General features: G+C 46.9%; 1 protein-coding gene across 3 annotated transcripts in view; it reads right to left on the reverse strand.

Moving 5' to 3' along the window:
* Nucleotides 1-685: 685 nt before the first annotated feature.
* Nucleotides 686-22502, reverse strand: part of LSR (lipolysis stimulated lipoprotein receptor) — a 23605-nt gene continuing 1788 nt past the window's right edge. The window contains exons 2-10 of one of the 3 annotated variants that reach the window (XM_035118429.2): nucleotides 21309-21650; nucleotides 12325-12444; nucleotides 8913-8969; nucleotides 6855-7001; nucleotides 6269-6439; nucleotides 4857-4916; nucleotides 3290-3421; nucleotides 2501-3123; nucleotides 686-1735 (exon numbers count right to left, since the gene is read on the reverse strand). In XM_035118429.2, the coding sequence (XP_034974320.1) occupies nucleotides 1700-1735; nucleotides 2501-3123; nucleotides 3290-3421; nucleotides 4857-4916; nucleotides 6269-6439; nucleotides 6855-7001; nucleotides 8913-8969; nucleotides 12325-12444; nucleotides 21309-21650 (1688 nt within the window). In that variant the 3' untranslated portion in view covers nucleotides 686-1699. The remainder of the gene's footprint in view (nucleotides 1736-2500; nucleotides 3124-3289; nucleotides 3422-4856; nucleotides 4917-6268; nucleotides 6440-6854; nucleotides 7002-8912; nucleotides 8970-12324; nucleotides 12445-21308; nucleotides 21651-22502) is intronic. The other 2 variants (XM_035118431.2, XM_035118430.2) reach the window with 2 other exon arrangements.

A 22502-nucleotide genomic window follows, 5' to 3' on the forward strand; every position in this document is an offset into this window, starting at 1 on the left:
AACGCCACTCCAGCAAGCACCCATTGCACAACCATCACTTCCAATACAGTAAGCCCAGTGGTTGCTGCTGTTGATTTGCCACCTGCTGGACAGTTTGAGAACATTAAAACTCCTCCGCTTCTTTCCACCACTGCTCTGCAACCATCACAAGGGATTCAAACTAGACATGGAAGATGGCGTTTTGTTTTTAAATGAAAAGCGCTTGCAAGAGGCTCCAGATATGAGTGAGTGGAAGGGAGAGGAAGAAAGGAAGGTGAGCCTTTTCTGCTCTAGTCAAAGTACCGTATTTTCTCCAGGAGTGGAAAAGCAGCTGGGAGTGGTAGATTTTGAGTGGGAAAATAGGCACAGGAGGAAGCCCTTAATAATAACCACTCTCCTCCCCCTGCAAGCCTTTCCTGCCTTAGAATGACTTAATATTGTGGTCTCTAAAATGGAAAATGTCAAAGCAAAGGATAGAATTCTCAGCACTACAGACATAGAACTCACCATTTTGTTGGGAGAGCGAGAAATCTGTAGTATTCAATAGTGCATGAAACTTATTTATGCTGTATGTTCAGCCTTTAATTAGTGGCAGCCTACTTGCACAAACATGAACATTTACGCAACTAACTTCAGGGCTGCCTTAAATCCCCTCTCAAATGCTCTACATGTGCTTTTTTAAAAAAAAGAAAAAAAGAAACCCACCTCAGAATAATAATAAATTTTTTTTAAAAAAATACACAAAAGCTAGTAAGAGGGATGTTTTTCACCCACACTTTTCCAACATCACATCCTAGTCAAGAATTCAATCCTACTCGTTTTATTTTCATTTCTATAAAACAGCAATCTCAACAAAATTATAAGCTCTTTGCGCTCTAGAAACAAGGGTGGGGAGCCTGTAGCAATGCTGCTGTTGTTAAGACTCCTGTCAGCCCCAGCGAATGCAGCAAATGGTCAGGGATGATGGAATTTGTAGTCCAGCAACATCTGGGAGGCCACAGGTTTCCCACGCCTGCCTTAGAATATTTACAGCACTGGCAGTCTATACTTTGTTTACAAAGGGAAAAAAATATTTCACACGTGCACGCACAAAATCACACAACTCATGTATAAACCACTTTCATAAACCGCTTTTGAGGTTGGTTTTTGTTTGTTTTTACAATCAAGCGGTACATAAATTTTATGGAATAAAAAAATAAAATGAAAAGAAAAAATGTGTTTAAAGCACTTCAAAAGCCTATGCGGAAAATGTAGTTCCACTGGATTCTTTTTGGAATCATCTTCAAAATTATTCAAAAAGGTAAAGGGAGAGGAAGATCTCCTTTTGGCAGAATAAGACCACTGGTTTCCGTTTCCCGGACAGTACTGTTGGATCGTGTTCAAGCGCCCTCCTGAACACTACATAAAAAATAAAACTAGGCCTGAAATTTAAAAGGAGCACCCAAAAAAGGTCGTAGAAGTTCTCCTGCAGTGCAAACTCCTTAAGATTCTCAGCTGATATGCAATGAAGTTAAACCTAAGGCACCAAGAGATCCGTTTCTCAAGTTTTGTCCAGTCGACCAGTCCCTGTTGTCAGCTGGCCATACACGAAAGCTCCACTTGCTCCACTTTATAGATTCCAGGTGAATAAAGCTCATACCAACAAGCCAAGACACAGCTGCTGTAGCTGTCCAAGGCACAGGACTTCTCTCATCCACCCAAGGCAGAGGTATGGAAAGGGTTAAACCACCAAACTTTCCCTGCTGACAGCATGGTTCTGTAGGGCAAAAAGAAAGTCAAGGTTCAGGAATACAATTTAAGACATTTATATCTCACCAGTTCTTTAGAACAACTCAAGGCTGTTAACATCACAAGGTATAACGAAGACACCACAAATAGAAGATACACACTCTTTTATTGACCAAGATTCAAACACAGTCACCCTAAAACACCTTTGCACAGCTTCCTGAGCCTCAATAATAAAGATGGATACTGGTGGGTCTCCAATTCTACTATCTTGGAGCCACTAACCAGAAAGCTAGTTTTACTCTTCCTTTAAGCAAAATTCCCATAGCAGATCCTTAAAAGCCCTAGCTGCTGGATAATCTTCCCCTATAAAGCTGACTGAACCACCCCAATCACTTCAGTAGTTCTTATCAGTACAACGCTGGGTCTTCGATTTGGGGTCAGCCCCAAGAACATGGGTGGGGAGACTGTGGCCTCCCTAAACATTACTGGACTCCAATTCCCATCATCCCTGGAGACCGGCTATGCAGGCTGCTGTGGATGGAAACTGGGAGTCCTGCAACATCTGAAGATACCCACTCCTACCCTGGAACATCTCCTCTGTTGAACCCCTTCTTCCAACAGCAGCTCGGACAACCTCCTCAGGAGAAAGAAAAGAATCACCCTTGAGGGCCTCATTCCTCCACTTCGCTAGCAATGTAAAAGGATCCAGCAGTCAACTGAAGGCCATGTTTAATCTGAAACTCCAAGTCAATGCACCACATTGGCAGGGTGCTCTCCCTACCCCCGTACTCACCCTCCGGAGCTTGCGGTCATTCTTGCCACGGGAAGAAACAGACTCTGTCTCCGTGTAAGGAGGTGGCGGCGGGGGGAACCCATTGCTGCTATCATCATCTCCTTTTCTCCTGTTGCCGAGCCTGCCACTCGATGTACTGGCATGATCCCGGTCCTCACGGCCGCCGGCCTTCTGCTTCCGCCGCAGCGCTTCCTGCAAGATCCGGTCATCGTAGTGCGATCGGTCCAGGTCCCTCAGGTCATCCCTGCTCCGGCTGCGCCGTCCGCCATAGCGGTCATAGTCGCGGGAGTCAGGGGAATAGTCGCGGCGGTGCCACTCGTCATCATCAGAGCCACGTCGGCCGCGGCTCCTGGGCCGGTCTGGATAAGGGTCCTGGTCCAAATCATCGAGAGCATCCACCGAGCGGGATCGGGGCCGCCGACCATAGCCTCGCGATGGAGGGTCCTCGTAGTGGCCGCGTCGCAAGGGGGGTAGCAAGTGCCTGGTCTCGCTGCTCCGCATGCTCTCCTCTTCCACGTCGCTGATGGGAGACATGGCCTGGCCGCGCAGCCGCCCCAGCCCCTGCCGCAGTTCGTAGCGCCGATCGTCCTCATGCAGAGAGCTCAATTCGCTCATCACGGAGGCTGGAAGGGAAGTGCGAGAGAGGGTCAACAGCTTCTAGGCCACCATGTTGCAAATGAGTCATCAGCTAGTTATCATGCTCTCCTAAAAAACAGCTGTCCCTGAGGGCTGTTCTAGGGGAGCCCCGTGATGTGCTTCCACATGTAAAGAAGGACCCAACCAAAGTACCTTTCTCAAGCCTCCCATTAGGCTGGCCCGGGCGGGTGGGGTCAAAGTTGGCCAGCTCCTTCTCCATATAGTAGAGCACCCGCATGGAGTCATCCTGCTGGTTGGCTTGGATGCGGTAGCCGCTGCGCACAGCTGGGAAAGAGACATCAGGAGCAGGCTTTAGGACAGAGCCCCATTTCCCCATTTGCAGGGAGCCAAACGTCTTCCACAGGAAAAAACGCAGCAAACAGGGCTACAACCAAGGGATTTGCCCACCACCAAGATCTTTAAATGCAGCACTGAACTGGAAAGAGGCAATAGCTGTCCCTTCTCCTGTACCCTGCATCTCCCAGTCTTTCGGTCTGCAGCTGCCCCCCAACCTGTCTGCACAGCCTACAGCAGATGAAGGGGCAGGGGGCAGGAAAGTGGGAGAATAAATGACAACCTCATCGTCTGCTTCAGCAGATTTAAAAATAAAGGGGGGATCTCCAGGATGAAACAGGTACTCTATGAACAAGGGCACATTTCTCTGCATGTTGGAAAAGGTCCTGGAAAATTCTCTCCTCTGCTGAGCATGACATTTCTCTCTAAGAGGCAGTCGTTGTCTACATGAATCCCTTTCCAAGGCTTTCTAAGTTAAAATGGCAGGATAGCGTCCATATATCTGTGGCACTATTACCCTAAACCATGTAGCAGCAAGTATTCAGCACAGCTATATTTGGAACACATAGTCCAAGCAACGGCTTGAACTAGGTGTGCTACAGAACTGAGTATCAGTACAAAGAGGAAAACAGCACCCTGCCTATGTTCTTTTGCCACCTCTGTTCCAAGCAGGAGTTTTTAAAATCTTTCTCCAGTCTTTCCATTTTCTGGCTTGTTTTTGCTGATGCTGCCTTTTTAGTTTTTTTTCCTGGCCACATATTTGCATTTCGGGAGCTTGAAGATTCTTAGTAGGAACTTGTCCACCCAATATGGTCAGCAATGGCCCACTGGGGGAATTGTACTCTTCCCAGTTAAGATACTTTGGCGGGGGTGGGGTGCTATTCCTCCAAGTGGTACCATTGCTGGCCCTGCTCAGCACAGAAGAGGTAGGGGGGAGCTGCCCAGGATCTTGCAGGTGCCCTTCCTGGCACTAAACAGCAATATCTCAGAAGCCTATGTGGTATCCTCTCATACCGGTACTATCCTGAGAAGTGTGCATCTGGAAGGTGAGAAGGAAATCCTAAGCAAACTCACTACATGAGCAATTTCCTGCTCTATCTTTATTAATTGGCAAGCAATTCTGCTTCTGTGCAGCAGAGGGAAGCATCAGCCCTCAATATCCCTCTCCCCACACCCCACAAGCTTTCAACCTCGGTTGCTTGCAAATACAAACAGCTGGATCACCCAAAGGCATAATTCCCCCAGTGAGTTCATAGCTGAGTAATCAATATAAGAAGCTCTCCCACAACAAAGGTTAGTTCAGCCAATGGTGAAGCACTTGCCCACCCAAGAGGTTGCCTGCTGTCACTACTTCATTTTTATATGCCCCTCAATGAAGGTCCAAGCAGACAGTTCTGCTTCTATCTCCAATACACATGTTTCTTACCAGCATTTGCAACACTATCTGTATCCCTCAGGAGGGGCACCTGGGAGCTGTTCCCACCAACTGCAATGAAATAAAGAGACGGCAAGGATTGTCAAAGAACTTTGGTATTCAGCCATGAGAATTACTGGTCAAGCCTACACTCCTCAATCCTGCAAACTTGTATTAGGAATATCAGATCATTCTTGCAGTTCTGGGGCTCACAGCTGTACCCTGTAAACAAGACCCCTTTTACTTAGGTGATTCGGCGCTTTGAAGTCTGAAAAGCTGGACCTTTAAAGCACTTGTTGTTATTTAGTCGTTTAGTCGTGTCTGACTCTTCGTGACCCCATGGAGCAGAGCACGCCAGGCACTCCTGTCTTCCACTGCCTCCTGCAGTTTGGTCAGACTCATGTTGGTAGTTTCGAGAACACTGTCCAGCCATCTCGTCCACTGTCATCCCCTTCTCCTAGTGCCCTCAATCTTTCCCATCATCAGGGTCTTTTCCAGCACTATGCACATCCAATTCTGGAGGCTTCAGCTCTACTTCCCATCAGTCACTGGGTGGCAGAGATGAGGCCTGCCTTCCTTTGCCCATGCACAATCATTCATTCATAATTTTATTTGTATGCTGCCTTTCCATAGGTTCAAACAATGTGCAAGGCGGCTTATAAAGAAAAATCGCATGATTACAAACATGGCAAAAGTAGGCATAAACAATAAATGAAACATCAAGAAGTACACAAAATGGACAATTTCCACATAAATCATAGTAAGTTCGAAAATAAAGATGGCAACAACACCCCTCAATAAACCCTACTCAACTGTCTATTCAACAGCCCCAGCTTTTGTAGCCGGAGTCAGTCAGGGCCCCCTGCCCTGCCTTCCCAGGCCAGGGGTGGGGGAAGGCCTGCAAGGCAGGTAAGAGGTCTTCAAGGATTCACAGCCCCAATGGTCTCGTGACTCTTCATTAGCCTCTTGTTTTGAAGCTGGAGTAAATCACTTTAAGGCCCTGGTTGTGCACTGGCAGCCACTTCTCTACTTGCCTGACCCCTGACAGCACACATCAGGTGTGGGTAGGTGGGTGTGGTCTGGGGAAAACAGCCTCAAAGGCCACATCTGACCCGCAAGCCGGAGGATCCTCACCACCCACTCTGCCTGAAGAACTCCAGCGAAGGAGAGTCTACCATCCCTCTACATGATGGTTTCCAAAGCCGAATGTGTTTATCACTGTGTTCAGCAAGACAGCAGCTGCCCAAATAGTTACAGGAAGTGAGGAACCAGCTCTATCACCCAGCAGACCAGGGTTTAAGCCCAAATGAGAGCTCACAAGAGTCAGGCCCTTGGCTAGCACAAAGCCTTTTAGAACTGTCAGTTCAGTCCAGCAAGGAACTAGCACTGGGACAGCAAGGATTTGGCTAGGAAAATCCACTTACCTGAACTGGCTCTGTCGTAATCCACTCCATAACCATTGTACATGTGAGGCACTGCACCCATGGGGATCACAGTGGCTGGGCCCCCCTGCTTCAGATGGTTACTGGATGCATAGATGGTTGGTGCATAAACACTGGGGACCCCTGAAGTTGCAGCTTTCCCTGCAAGGTAGACTGAAGACATGCTTGTGTTAGGGATTACAATATATTATGCTGGAAAAGAGGAATTCTAAGCCAAATGTTCAGTGCATTCCTCCAGCAACATTCAGGGGAATCACAAATTCAGGGTCAGCGATAACATTTGCCCCGCTCAGCTTTTCATCAGTGCAAATGTAGGCAGGATGGCTTCCATATTGCCCATGTTTCCCTTGCAGAAATATGCTGATATAATGCAGCATTAGGTAGCTTGGGAAAAGTTAGGGACTGCTCATACACAGAGCCAAGGGCGTTTTACTAATAAGCCTGTGGGCAGTCACATGAGGCTGGGAGGACTTGTCCTAGGGTCAGGCAGATGGTTCATGGCAGATCTGAGAACAGAAGTTACTCTGCCTGGTCTTGCAGTTCAGAGGAAGAGAAGAACAAGACTTACGTGCTTCAGGGCAGCAGCACTTCTCAGAGCAGCAGGGGCATCGGACGTAGCAACAGCAGGTGTGAGGGCAGCACTGACACCAGCAGATCCCAAAGAGCATTAAGACCAGAAAGAACCCTAACACCACCAGGACGACAAAAAGCCAGTCTGGGAAGAAAGGGGGGTGGGGAGGGAAAAGTCCTTTTGAGACACAGCCTATGAATCAAATTCCATCTAGAGACAAGGGCTAGGCCATCTCAGCAGCTTCTACAAGGAGTCAACAAGCTTTAATTAAGGAAGAGAATGCCAGTTGTGATACCAGGCACTCCTTGCCCTAATATACAGCTCTCACAGTGTGACAACCTTAGCAAACTGACAATTTCAACCTCCTCCTCACACCAGCTCCTGCATCGCCCAGGCCCGGAATTCCCTCCTCTCAGACCCTAACTGATCCTGCTGCATGCTGAGTGCCAACAGATCCTCTTGAATCCTGGATACCAAGGGGCTGCTGAAAATCTAGCCATTCATTCTACATCTAGCCCATTCATTGTGCCGTTCTGTCTCCTACAGGATCAGGATCAGGCCCTCATCCCCCTCTTGCTGTTCCTAAGCAAAAGAACTGCTGCACCAAGACTGCTTTGCAGAGGCAAAATCCCTCCCATGTGTCAGTGATGCATAAGTCCAATGCTGATGCTGAACCTACACCTAACACGTCGCCCAGGGCAGCAAAAGCCTTCAGTGTGCCACATTTTTTGCTCCTCTCGTTCCTCCTTTTCTATTGGGCACTTTATCCACTGCTTTTATACATGGTTCTTTAAACTCAAGGGCCCTACAGCTACAAAATGAAATATGATCCTAGACTGGCAGACCAATTTCCATATACTGTATTACCAACACAGGTTCTAGGATTAGCCCAACAGATGAATACCAGAGAACTTGCAGTATGGAGCACAGATCTCTCCACCTACGTCTGTCCGATGCAGCAAGCTCTCAGGTGCTGGTGTCCATCATGCATGCTTTGAAGCCAGCCTCAGCAGTCCTCGTCATCTAAGGATAGTTTTCCAGGATGAGTTGGTTGTGCTCAGCTGGCTACAGAGCATGGTTTTAAGTATAGCTTAAAACAAGCAGTTGCATTCTGTGTAGGATACCAGTGTGGTTCACCCTTCCCTCTCACGAGCTGCTGGGGCTGAAAGGACTTGCACAGCAGCAGCCTCTAAGCAAGTCCTGACAAACCAAAGCTGGGGACCCTTTGCTTATGCCCTCCAGCCAAAGAACATCAGAACAATGTATAACCCAGCCTTCACCAACCTGGCAACCTCCCAATGTTTTGCACTACAATTCCCAGCACCCCAGCCAGTATGGCCAGTGATCAGGGACGATGGGGAACTCCAACACAAATTTTATCGAGGGTGCTAGGTTGGTGCTAAGACACAACAGCAACCCCTGTGCATACAATCATCATAACAACATCATGTGCAAATGAACACCAAGGTTTGCTATGAATTTACACTTGGCAGGTAGGCTGCAGCCAGTTCCAGCTTGCCCAAATGTGTTTTCTGCACAATCCAGATGCTGGTAACATTAATATAATAACAACAACAACAACAAACAACAACAACATTAAAACATCAGTCATTAAAAGCTTCTCTAAACAGGGCTGCCTTCATATGTCCTCACACTTGATTTTTTTTTAAGGTACACACCCCCAATGTATGTGTGAACCACTCCTAATTCAGTTGCAGGCTCCAAGGGACCCTGAATTGCACACTCTACTTAAGCCTGCATCTCTACAGCAGAGACATGAAAAGACAGGTTCTCTTATACATCACAGAGGTAGGTGGTGGGTGGGGGAGGTTGGAAGAAATGTAAAGAAGCCTACAGAGTTTTGCAGTGGTAGCAAGTTAACAAAATAAGTACCCTAAGAGATAGACATTTTGGAGTCCTTTCCAAACCCAGGCACGCCTACTGCTACCCCAACAAGATTCAAGGATAGGACATATTAAAGAACAAAGGATTATTATCCGCCCACCCCTCACAACCCCAGGAAAGACAGCATGGAAAAAGAAGCAAAGCCAGTACCTTCCATATGCCCTATCTGAAAGCCTGGCAAAAGCTCTGAGACACCGGAGGATTTGCCTACAGAACAAACAAAAACACAGGGAAAAGAAAGTTACTAAATACAGCTGGCTGCTCCTAGAGGCAGACACTTCTGGACCAGCTAAAGCAGTGGTTTGGAACCTAGGGCCAAATGCAGGCCCCTCCAGGCCTCTGTCCTTGGGACTCACGACAGACCCATGCTGTCCCTGCTCTGCATTTTCCTCAACAGCTTTAGCTTGGCTAGAATGTCTCCTCGGACTATCATAATGCCCTGTGCTTGCATGAATGATGGGAGGTGTGTGTGTGTAGAAAACAGGAGACTTCTGCACAGCTGGAGTGAAGCCCACTGTACAAAGGCTAAACCAGGGGTGGCCAACTCCCAAGAGACTGCGATCTACTTTCAAATTTAAAATCTGACAGTGATCTACCCCCGTTTTTGGGGGGGTTCAGCTCAAATCTACCAAAGCCTTGCAGGGATCGATCAGTAGATTGTGATCGACATGTTGGACATCCCTGGGCTAAACAATCCAGTATGCCGTGCCGGCATGTGGCCCCTGGAAGGCTATATATGAAGGAATGCGGCACTCAGACTGAAAAGGGACCCTAGAGGGGCAAACAGTGATATCAGAAATTCCATCTGCAGTGATTTATCTGTGATGCACAGAAGTCCTTATTTAAACGCTGCAGTCAAGAAGTGATGAGCCTGAAATTGCTACCTTGCCCTAAGATAAGCCCACTGCTTTTGTCTTAAGGAAATAGAGAAGGCACAGAGGTAAGGACTAACATTTCTGGTGTGTGTGTGTGTGTGTGTGTCTCCCTGTCGGAGCAACTGCAAGGCAGGCACGCACTCTCACCTACAGAGTAGAATGTTTGGAAAAATATTTCCTTTCCCAGGCCCTGCTGTAAACAGCCGGCATTTTTTTCAGAACACGCAACCCTGGTACAGCCAGGCACACCACCCTGCTGCAGTTGCCGAGCGTGGGGGCATGATATGGTTTCTGACATTAAAAAATAGAGAAAGAAGAAGAGTACAGGAACTGGCAGGAAGCAGACACATTCCACAGAGAGGGTACTATCTGGAAGAAAGCAGGTCTCCCAGTTTTAGCCAACTTGGAGTAGAAAACCTCAATACAAACAGTATGAAATAGCTACACACAGTATGAAATAGCTGGCTGCATAGAGGTGTCCCAATATAGTCCCTGCCTGCTCTGCTCCCTCTGGTGGGAGAACTCCTAGAGCCCTCCAGAGGAATGGATTGATGTAAACAACATACAGTAATTGCATGGGACGAGAACCAGGTCACAGATTTGAACATTAGTTAACTTGGCAGTCAGGCAATGCCAGAAAGTTATTCAGGAGCCTGCAGGATAGGACCAATAATCTGCCTAGTTGAAATCTTGATTCTAATAGTGGCCACACAATGACTGAGAAGCTCACCAGGGCATAAAGCCAGTAGCCCTCCCATGCTGTTGTTTTTTGCCCTCAACGTACAGTACACAGAGAAATACTTGCTCTGGACATGGAGGTTCCATTTAGCCAAGAGCCACGAGTGCAAAAGGTAAGTAAAAATCACAGCACAGATTGCAAAATACAAATCAAAGAACGCGGTCACACGAACAAAGAACAGCAGCAGTTTAAAGCAGTTTGAAACCCAACACAAACTGGGTCCCAAAGGCACGTCGCACCCTTGGTATACAAAAGATGTTAATAAACAAAACAGATACGAGATGATGCTCCACATCCTCAATTCCTGCCACTGCAGGAAAGTCCATTCATGTTTATTTCCTCTCTGCTTCTCATAGTGGAAGATCTGCTCGTGGCACACAACCACAAGCAGTGTGTTGCTGCAAAAAATTCAACACTAAGGATCTGTTTGGTTTTTGTTCTTTTAAGAACAAAAATGCTTCTAGTCCTAATGTATGCAACAAGGAGCCTGAAAAGTACACAGGCAAAGCCTTATGAAATTAATCCAACTACAACGGACCTGAAAGGAAGGAGGTGAGCGGGATTAGGCCAAACAACATATTAAGTTGCCTTTCACCCAGTTAGACCACTGACCCATTTCCGACCGTCAACAATTCCCCATGTCCTCAGACAAAACTAAAGGGTTGTTCCCAGCCCTGCTACCCAAGACAGTCTTAACTGCAACTACTACCGCATATGCACAAGGTCCCAAAATCAATCCCTGGCAACTCAAGCAATAATATTTCCAGCAGGTAGCATTAAGGCTTGTGTGCCCTTCGTAGCTCTTTGTCTCTGTTAATCCTTGAGAAAGGCAGAAACCTGTAGAATAAGCAAAACTCCATGCATTTTGCTTAAGTAACAATATACAAGAACAGTATTTTTTAAGCTCCACAGAGGACACAAAATTCCTCACGACAGGGGCCAATGTTACAGGGCAGGGTGACTTGTCGCTGCCCACGAAAAAGGGACACTTCAGAATGCCAATCTCCACCCACACTTAGAACTGGTTCCTCCAGTGTAGTATCACAGACGTGCACATGCACACACAGAGATTTTGCAAAGAACGAGCCCTGTGTGCAGAGCAAACAAAGCTCAACCTGCACCCTGGCCCCAGTCCAGAGACCCTGCTTTGTTCCCAGAACACACACACACACATTGAGAGTATTTACAACTGATTACAAGAGGACACCTGAGTAGCAAATTTTTGTGTGTCTACGCATGAGTGTCCCAGATAGGGTGTGGCATAGGTTCGGAGTGCGGGGGATTCAGTACTATAACAAAGCTGGGCATAAAGCAGTGGGGCTGATATGGCAGGCAATCAAACAGAAGGAATTATATGCCTGCCTGGGTGCAGCTGGTGCTAGGACAAGAAGCAGAGTGTTGGGGTCCCAGTAGCTGTTTCTCAGGCTGTTGGTGCCCCACATACAACAGGCTAAGGCAGTAGAGTCTGGGCAACAGAATGGACTGCACCGGTGCTATTGAGGTAGGGAAATAAACATTTTAGATGCTCCCTTATATTTAAAGAGTCTGTGAGTGTTAACTAGCACAGCACCTCTCTTCTCTCCTGTGTTGTTTTTTCTCCTTGGCGTATTTTTGTAACCCAACAAATCTGGGCAAGCAGTAAAAAATTAAAGCTACCACCTGCAATATGAACTATACCATTTCATTCTTCTGTGGATGAATAAAAACCCCTTATCTCCCTCTGAGTGGGTGGGACTTGGAAAGCAAAGGTACACGGCACTAGTTTTGCAGGGCAAACTAAGCTTGACAACCATCCAGGTCTTCCTTTCCTCCTGGGGATTTACCCAGTAGGCCAGCTAGACTTGTGCGAGAGCATCCTCTCCTACGAAGCCTCCCACAGCATGCAATTAAGCTGCCCTGATCTGTCCTGAGAGATTCCTGTGTGCTCAACAGCAGCCTTGTCACTTACCCAAAACAATGAGCTCAGCGTAGGCCTCGTTGTTGCCTTGCAAGTCTTGATTGGAAGTCACTGTGCAGTAGTACACCCCACTGTCTCCCCAAGCTGTCTGGTCAATGCTGAGGTCAGCATCTAGAGGAGGAGGATGAAAAAGAAGGCAGAGAAGAAGAAAAGGTTATCAACCCAGATGCTAAAAGTCAGCTCCGTGGATGGATGAATGTTAAGCAGCGTCACTGCATCTTCCCTCAAGGTTGCAGCTCTGTAGGGAAACATCATATATTCCTACATACAAAAACATAATAAAGAAAAATAATATTCTTCCCCTGGATATTATAAACTGCACCATCAGTTCAGTTTCTGTATTGGAAAACGCAGGAAGCTGCAAACCATCGCTCATGAAAAGAAACCATATAGGCTGTCAACCTATGGGTACCTACCTTTCCATCCATTCATTTAAGGAAATTTACCTATAGGTAAGAACTGGAAACTGCAGCAAGGTGGGGTATTTTTGTGCACAAGTGTTGAATACCACCTGTCTCTGAAAGCGAGCTCTGGGCCCTAGAGAGAAGCTGTGCCCCAGTTTCAGCCTGAATTACTGTATTTTCAAAAGCTTATCCTAGCTTTTCTGCTGCAAGGAGATCAGAAATAGGCAACCATAGTGGGCCTCTCTCAATTGGTGGAAGACTCATTGTTAAAGAGGAACGCAGAAAGGAAAAAAGGAAATCTCCTGCAGAGGCAAGGCACCGCACCCTGCCAGGAAAAAAAGCCCTAGGATTAAGCCAGAAACCGAACAGCGGTTTCCCCAGGAAACACATTCCAAATTCACAATTAAATTGCCACTGAGTGCTCAGTTGAGCAACTCCTTACAAGAGGGCTTGATTTTTTGTTGTGGGAGAGACCCTGCTACATCATCTTTTACAGGCAAGAGAGACAACATAAGGTGGCTCTCCTCCTCGCACTCGGTGAAGTAGCAGGCCAAGGTCGCAAAGGGTCGAACACCTATTACAATTTCTGCAGCAGTGTCCCTGATTCCGGCACCCAAGAACAGCCCAAACAACACAAAAAGGGAGCTTCTTAGCCAATGTATGTTCCAAAGCCAAGCATTTAGGAAAACTGAAAACACAAGGCTATTCAGGTTTTTTTTTAAATGGTGTGCAAATTCTTCTACATACAATTGAACTTCATGTAGAGCACAAGCCACTATATTGGAGCACACCAAATCATTTGCCCATGTGTGTGCATAGAAAATAGCTCTAACAGGAAGGGAGCACATGGAGATCAGCATTAATTGTTGCAATGTACCTCTAATAATAATGTTCATATTATTATTATTATTATTATTATTATTATTATTATTATTATTATTATTATTATGGTAAGCTTGTGTAATCTTAGAAGGGGTGTGGCTTGTGACCATGATGAAGGGACACTGCACTTCTGAATATGTTACACTACTGCCCAATCACTGTGCCTGACTGAGGATGCAGGTCTGCAAAGATGAAGAGTTGTGCAGATAAGCACTTCTATTTAGTTGGAGGGTACAAGAAGGGAGTGGTAGTTCACGCTGGGAATACTCACCAGCAGTAGGAGGGGGGAAAGGGTGTTCTGAGACTTTTGCTGGATTCTCTGCCCAAAGTCTCAAGGAAAAAATATTCCCTGTACAAAATTCCATCCATCAACAGTGGTACTTGAGTACTTCAGTATACCTGAAGGAGCATCTCCACCCCCATCGTTCTGCCCGGACACTGAGGTCCAGTACCGAGGGCCTTCTGATGGTTCCCTCGTTGCGAGAAGCCAAGTTGCAGGGAACCAGGCAGAGGGCCTTCTCGGTGGTGGTGCCTGCCCTGTGGAACGCCCTCCCATCAGATGTCAAAGAGAAAAACAGCTACCAGATTTTTAGAAGACATCTGAAGGCAGCCCTGTTTTGGGAGGCTTTTAATGTTTAATTATTTTATTTCATTTTTCTGTTGTAAGCCGCCCAGAGTGGCTGGGGAAACCCAGCCAGATGGGCAGGGTATAAATAATAAATTATCATCATCATCATCATCATCATCATCATCATCATCATTATTACTTCCCTTCTTAAAAGGGAAGTTACCATTTTAACATATTGCATTGGATGCTCTCGCTGTGGTTAGGTAAGGGTTATTAGCAGATGCTCTTTTTTTCCTTCTCTGAATCATACCAGGAGGCAGAAAGGGTTGAACGTGTAGTAGAATTAAATGGCAAGCAGGCAAGGACCAGCCCACAGGGTGTATTGAATATCCCAAGTATTTATTTCCCCCTCATCTGCACAACTCTGCATTGCTGTGCATGGCAATTCATGAGCAAGTTGTTCTCCCTTCTCTGGATAGTAGACAGCTTTGGCCCATCAAGGCTCTCCAAGGGAAAGGCAGTGTGGAGAATGAATGACTCAATCCTGGAAAATATAGGAGGCGTGAAATAGGGTGAGAGACAAGGAAATGCAGGGGAAAGGGTTGTTTGGGGATTTCTCTCAGCTGGTTTGGACTCTGGTGCTCGTCATTTGCTCCAAGGCTTCTGGCTGGGCCAGGTTAACAACAATTAGTTGGGTAGATCAAGCCATCAACACCTAAGATCACTGGGAAACTACTTCCTCACTTGCTTATACAGCCCAAAATAACATGCAATTATTCCCCACATGCTAACTCACCTGGTGGCAATTTATGCCTTCCTCAACTTCTTCCACTTTAACAAGTCCACATAAGCAGCATTGAGTGAGGGAGAAGGAAATTTGGTCACACACACATTCTAAGTGCAGTCGCTGAAGCAACAAGTACTGCTCACTATCTCTGATTGTAAAAACCAGGGATAGCCAACATGGTGCCCTCTAGATGCTCTCTCCCATCAGCCACAGTGAGAATGCCCGACAGTCAGGGATGATGTGAGCTGTAGTCCAAGAACATCCCGAGGCCACCATGTCAACTACCCCTGGTACAAACAGCATCTCTGGTGTTTTGCAGGAATGAGAAACTGGGTTTTTTCAGGCAGGGAACCCGCAGCCTTGCTATGGGGGTTCACAGCTGCATAAATGAAAATAGGGTTTGTTCTGCATCAGCACTCAGGAATGTTTCCCCATAGCAAAACAATATGTGTGCAAATATCAGATACTGTACTCTGGCAGTGGCAATACAAGAGTTGATGGGGTTGGCCTCACTTTTACAGAACTGCACACAAAATGTAACAGCAGAGAGAGTAGGAAAGGAGGAGCAAGGAATGAGGCTTCAACTGCTTCCTTCTAAAAAACAAAGTCCCAGGGATATTCTCGAAAATTGTAAGATTAAAAAGTGCTAGGGCAGGGGTCGGCAAACTAAGGCCCGCGGGCCGGATTAGGCCCAATTGCCTTCAGGATCCAGCCTGTGGATGGGCATGGGGATTCTGTTCATTCAGGCTGCGCCATTTCCCCCCCTGCACCATTCCATGTTTCCCCCTCTCCCCAACACACACCATGGTGGCGCCTCCTCCCTCTCTCCTCCTGGCTTTTCCCCGCCCTGCCTAGAGGAGGAAGGGGGCTTGGCTGAGCTGGCTGAGTGCCATTTTAAGCAGCCCCTCTCCAGAGCCAGCCCTTTTGCGCCGCTCATCTTCCCTCCGTCGCCGCCCTGGTCCTCCTGTGGGCCAGAGAGCAGAGCGGACGGGCTTGCTCTGCCTACCCATGAGAAGAAGCAGCAGCAGTGGTGGTGGCAGCAGCCGCAGGGAAGGTAAGCGCAGTGGCTGGGGCTGGGGGTAGGGAGGAGGACTACGTGCCCCCCCACCGCTTCTTCCAGATCCCCCACCCCACCCGGTGCCACTTCTCTGGCCTGCCACAAGGTCTGAAGGACAGTGGACCAGCCCGCAGCTAAAAAAAATTGATGAACCCTGTGCTAGGGGGTTAAAGAGTCTGAGTTTCATTGCCCACCTTCTGGAAGGTAGCAAATTCAGACTAAGAATGCCACAGAATATAAGGAACATGCAGTTTGGTATTTGCATAGTTGCTTAAAATTACCTGCTTCTTTAAAGTCACAATCCAATAAGACATGTAAACTAGGTGGGGCCTTCTAGCTCAAATTATGTCCAATGGTACCTTCTGCATTAGATAGAGATCGCTACCCCCAACTTTTGGACTTGTATTTCTCCTTATAGTCAGTGGTAGGGACGCGGGTGGTGCTGTGGTCTAAACCACTGAGCCTAGGGCTTGCCAATCAGAAGGTCGGCGGTTTGAATCCCCGTGACGGGGTGAGCTCCCGTTGCTCGGCCCCAGCTCCTGCCACATGACCTGGAAGCTGTACGGCGGCTCCCTCGGCCAATAACGCGAGATGAGCGCCGCAACCCCAGAGTCGGTCACGACTGGACCTAATGGTCAGGGGTCCCTTTACCTGTACATATGCAAGGTAATGAGATGGCAGAATAGATCAACATTCCAGACTGTAGATGGAGGAATGCTACTTTGAATGTTCTCTTATGTAAAGAGTTCCCTACAAGAAGAAAACTAGCACATGGCGGAGAAAGGTTACAGCCCCCTCTTCCACTGGCATACTAGTTTTCTAACTGTGGGAAGCATTTTTATGCATGGGATAGTCAAATTATCATTTTCATACCTGTAGTCCAGAATAAAGTGATCTGATCTTCCACCTTGTTCCAATGCACATGCAAACCACTTAGGAGACACTAGATAAAAAGGTAAAGGATCCCTGGACAGTTAAGTCCATTCAAAGGCGACTATGGGGTTGCAGTGCTCATCTTGCTTTCAGGTTGAAGGAGCCGGCATTTGCCCACAGACAGCTTTCCAGGTCATGTTATCAGCATGACTAAACAGCTTTTGTGATGGAAACCAGAGCGCATGGAAATGCCGTTTACCTTCCCGCCACAGTGGTACCTATTTATCTACTTGCACTGGTATGCTCTGGAAGACAGGTGTGCCTGGCGTGTTCTGGTCCATGGGGTCATGACTAAACGACTAAACAACAACAACTGGTATGCTTTCAAACTGCTAAATTGGCAGTAGCTGGGACAGAACAACGGGAGTTCACTCTGTCATGGGGATTCAAACCAACATGCTGGTTGGCAAGCCCAAGAGGCTCAGTGGTTTAGACCACAGCGCCACCTGCATAAACCCAGGAGATACTAAGGACATACTCAAGCACAGCAACAGAATCATAGAATTGTAGAGTTGGACGGGACCATTTCAAACCTATATAGATGGGTTTTGCAAATACACATGTGTATTCTTTTCCTCCCCTCTCCTGTTCCTTACTGAGCAAATGTTGCATCACTCTTAAGATTAATATTCTGTACAAAGGCCAGGACCACACCAAGGTCCTGAGCCACCACTTCACCATCTGTTTCGAGTGCACCAACACTTACAAATCGGCAGAATATCAGCATATTCTACAAACCAATTGTTTCCAGAACCTGAACATCAGCCTAAGCTGCACCAAGTTTTTAAGTGGACCTTCTGTGCTTCCTGAAATAACTGCAATTAGGTGCTTAGAAAGTGCTGCGAGGATGGAAAGTGCATTGCAATTATTATTTTTAACTGCTGGTTATGGTGCTGCTGAAGAGCAGCCACCCAGGCTTCACACCTAAATCCACTCTGCCCATTCATTACTAAGACGAGAACTATGCAGAGCTTAAGCAGCAAGGGGGAAACAACACAGGTGTCCAAAAGGGTTGTTTTGGTTTTCTGCAATGTGAGTCAGACCTTACTGTAGCAGGAGAGAGAAAACTCCTGTTATCACACTGCAATCTTTTCCATGGGTTTGCGGGGAGGCAAGAAAGAGAACATGCCTGTGATGACTCCAAATCTGGTGATCGACCCTTGTTTTGAAACATGTTATCACAAGCTGTAGGTTTTTGCCATGGACTTTTAACCTGCCGGAACAATAAGTGCTGTTTATTCCTGTTTTGCCTTTCCTCTCAAGTCTTTGCTGATGTCAGAGTTCGTAAGAGAGAGAAAAAGAAAGCACCAGTACTTGCCAGAATTTAGCAGGGGTCGATTTTGTGATGCACAACAGCAGGAAAAAGATACAGTGGTAACTCAGTTTAAGTATACAATTGGTTCTGGAAGTCTGTACTTAACTTGAAGCGTACTTAACCTGAAGCGAACTTTCCCATTGAAAGTAATAGAAAGTGGATTGATCCGTTCCAGACGGGTCCGCAGAGTACTTAAACTGAAAGTACTCAAACCGAAGCGTACTTAAACCGAGGTATGACTGTAGTGAAAAGATTGCAAAATGGTTGTTCCAGTCTATCTCCTTAACACAGGAATGTTGGCACCTGGGCCCTCCAGATGCTGTAGGATTCCAACTCCTGGCAGTCTCAGAGAACGTGGGCAATGCTCAGGGAGGATTCAAGTTGGCAATCCAGCAGGTTCCTTGCCCCTGGCATAGTGTTTTGCTGCTTTCAGAAGTCATGCTATCAACCAGTGAACTGTGCTGTTCTCCAGTTGTGCAATACCTGCCAATATCCTCAAAAAGCAGTTAACAGAGTTGTTGGGGTTTAGAAGTAGAAGAACTGGATTCAAAGCCCTTTCAGGGTTGATAAAATGTGTTTTAAGATTGATAAGATGTATTTTGTAGTGGGCCCCAAGCAGTTCATTTGCTGGTTGCAAGAATACTTTAAGGTGTTTTTAAAAAAAATTGATACAGAACAACTTAAAACCTACATAGAATGAATGCAGGCGGAACATAAAGAGAGTACATTGCTTAAGTACTCCAGGGTCTGTACAACCAAGGCCTTTTAAAAGCCTTAGAAGATTTGGCCCTACACATCTCAGTGTCATGTTCCATCAATTACAACAGGGGGCAAAAAAAATTAGCCGCGGGCTGGTCCCTCAGACCTTGTGGCAGGCCGGAGAAGCGGCATAGGGGGCGGGGCTGGAAGAGGCAGCGAGGGGGGGGGAAGTAGTCCTCCTCCCCAGCCCCCACCACTGTGCTTACCTTCCCTGCGGCTGCCGCCACCGCTTCTCATGGGTAGGCAGAGCGAGCTCGTCCGCTCCGCTCCCTGGCCCACAGGAGCACCAGGGTGGCGTCGGAGGAAAGATGAGTGGCGCAAAAGGGTTGGCTCCGGAGAGGGGCTGCTTAAAATGGCACCCAGCCAGCTCAGCCCAGCTCCCTTCCTCCTCTAGGCAGGGCGGGGAGAAGCCAGGAGGAGGGAGGGAGGAGGAGGAGCAGTGTGTCGGGGGGGGGGACGGAAAGGTGCAGGGGGGGAAAATGGCACAGCCCGAACTAACAGAATCCCCACACCGATCCACAGACAGTCCGCGGGCCAGATCCTGAAGGCAATTGGGCCTGATCCGGTCCGCGGTCCTTTGCCGACCCCTGAATTAGATTTCTGACCCTCCCCAATCCTGCCATATCAAGTACTTGCTGCCTGCAGTTTGTGGTTCAAATCTACCAGCCCAGGCAGAACATTTTTCATTGAAGCCTGTGATTTGTCAAACTGTTAAGTGACTCAAGCATATCACTCAGTCTCCCTCTCCACCACAGAAAACTCCTAATACGTACAATAATGTGAATACTGTTGCAACACCACAATTTCTCTTTAGAAGCTTAGAGACATAGCATTCTTTGCCTGTATGCTCTCACACTGAATTCTTGGCACCTCCATTTAATCTCAAGTATCTGGGCTGAGAAAGACCCAGGAAGGGGAGGCTGTTACCAACAGGAGTTGACAAAAACTCAACTATCTAGGCTATTGGTTTTGGCTTTAACATGGATTACTGGGAACTCACGCACTGAGTTTACATGACAAAATCAGTCTCTTGTCAAGTATGGCCTGTAGAGTGCTGCTACACAGAACTCTGGGGACTGCACTGCCTGCAAATTCAGCTTTTGTAGCTTGAGGCCAAATAATCAAAAAATCAATTTTCCAAAGCTTTTAGGATTAAGTTTTCTCACAGAACTGAAATGCTCTCTACACATTAAGCTAGGGGAGGAGTTGCCTAGCCAGGAAGCACAACTAATCATTCCAGCACTTGTAAACTTATTGTTCTCTAGCTCCAGCCAACAGAGAAACTGGGGCACAGGAAGGTGTGGAATCTGGTCGCACCCAGCTGTAATCCTGGCACTTTGCCTTTCTTCTTCCTTGTGCTACAGATAAGACGTAGGTTTAAAAAAGCCCCATGAAGCTCAAAACAGAAAGCCTGGGGAAAGAATACTTTAGAAGTGAGACAGTGCTTTATGTGTTCAAAGCACTTCACATAATGTTACCCAGTAATCATTACAAGAGCCCTGTGATATTTTTATTTTATTTTATATGAAAATTTACATCCCATCCTTCTAGGGCTTATGTACCACTGAAGACAGCTAAACATTTGACCAGAGATGGCGAACCTCAGACCAAATGCAGTCCTTCAACCCTCAGACCATGCTCCTCTCTGGTCCAACAGTTATTTTGTCTTTAAAATGCATATCCTGCTGTTCTCACCAAAGGAACCTATGGCACCTAGTAATCTGAGCCACAGCAAGAAGACCGCAAAGATAAAGAAGCCTGCATTAGTGAAACTGACAGAATCACAGGACAGCAGGAACTGGGTACCAAAAAATCAAGACAAACAGCATAATAAAGCCACCGGGAAGCTGTACCAAGCTGTGAATCTGTAGCCACAAATAAGCGACAGTGTTTTAAGCTCACGGTCTTTGTCTCCAAGATAAGCCAGATCTGACTGAACGACGCTTCCAAAAAGACATCTTCCATTTGTCCAGCTTCGAGATCTTGGCTTCTATTCCATGATCCTGACCTGTCTACATCTTTAACTTATATCATCCTGTGCCCACCTAGAACATTGCTTTCTCTTCATACATACATACATACCTTCTTTCAGAAAGCCAATCTGATGCCACAGTTAGCCTATGGGACTTTGATCTGGGCTCAGATCCCCGCCCAAACAAGAAGCTCTCTGGGTGACTTTGGCTCGAACATTCCCAACCTAACCTACCTCACAGAGCAGCTGCTATAAGGGTTCTTAGAGACAGTCACCGCTCCTGTTGCTATTTACTTACTATTGGTAATGGTGATGCGCCGGCCCTGGTAGAAGTCCCCAAGGGTCACTGCATTGCCTTGCTTGGTAGCTACAACCCGCACCGTCCTGGAGTTGTCCTGGCACTCCACGTATGGGTTGTACCCGGGGTTGTTCTGCTGCAGCTGGTTGGTGATCTGGCTGTCCTGGCCACTGGGGTTAAAGGCATCTGCCAGGCGGCTCCGGCAGTAAGACTTGTACTTCCACGTGACAATAGGTGGTTGGGTGGCCGAAGTCTGGTAGTTGCACTGTAGAGTGACAGGTTGAAATAGGATGACCACGTTGAATGGGTTCTGCACTGTGACTTGCATTGCAGAGGCAGGATCTGGAGATAAGAGCAGACAGTCAGATAGGATGGCTCATAATGAGCAGAAAGGTAGTAGAAAATGCCACAGAGCTCCCTCCTGGAATGTTTCTCCACCACAGTCAGTTACTACGACCATTGCATGCTAGAATCCAGGACTGTGAATAATCCTGACTTATCCTCTTAGCAAACGCCCCTTACGCTTTTTAACAAATTCATTTCAGGGGCATGCAGTCCAGCCCTACCACCTAGTTAAGCCAGTTTGGCTTCTCTGCTTCATCTTTCAAGAGGAAATAAACATTGAAGTCTCAAGTGTGAAAATCAGACATGGTTTCTGCAAGCTCAGTGAAAACACAGCATTTTCTATAACTAAATGCTGGCCATCTAAACCTGTCAAATGTTGATGGACAAGGCAGGAAATATCCCACAGCCTAGCTAGAGAGCTTTGCTGTCACAAATGCAGAAGCAAATTTATTAAGCCAAGGTTTTTTTTATCACTACTTCAACAAGGAACAAGAAATGGGATTAGCAGAGTGAGGAAATGTACTCTCACAGGCAAGAGAACCATTATGCATTTAACTTCATTCATACCCTTAACCTGTTTCCAGCTAACAGCCAGAAAAGAAATCAGAGTTGTTATCAGCATCTTTCAAACAAAAAGAAATGCAGAATTGTGGGGTGAGAGAGAGAGAGATCTGAGCCTTTGTTTCTAGTCTGTCTTCAAGGAATCTTTCTCAAGATGATCACTTTCCTTGACCCACCAGGCTTTATTTTATCTCAAATATTTATATACCACATTTCATGGAAAAACAATCACAAAGGTTTGAGAGTAACATTTTCTCCAGCTCTGCATTTTAGACACTTCCACAATCC

Source organism: Zootoca vivipara, chromosome 6, assembly GCF_963506605.1.
Source record: "Zootoca vivipara chromosome 6, rZooViv1.1, whole genome shotgun sequence".
Classification (NCBI taxonomy): Eukaryota; Metazoa; Chordata; class Lepidosauria; order Squamata; family Lacertidae; genus Zootoca; species Zootoca vivipara.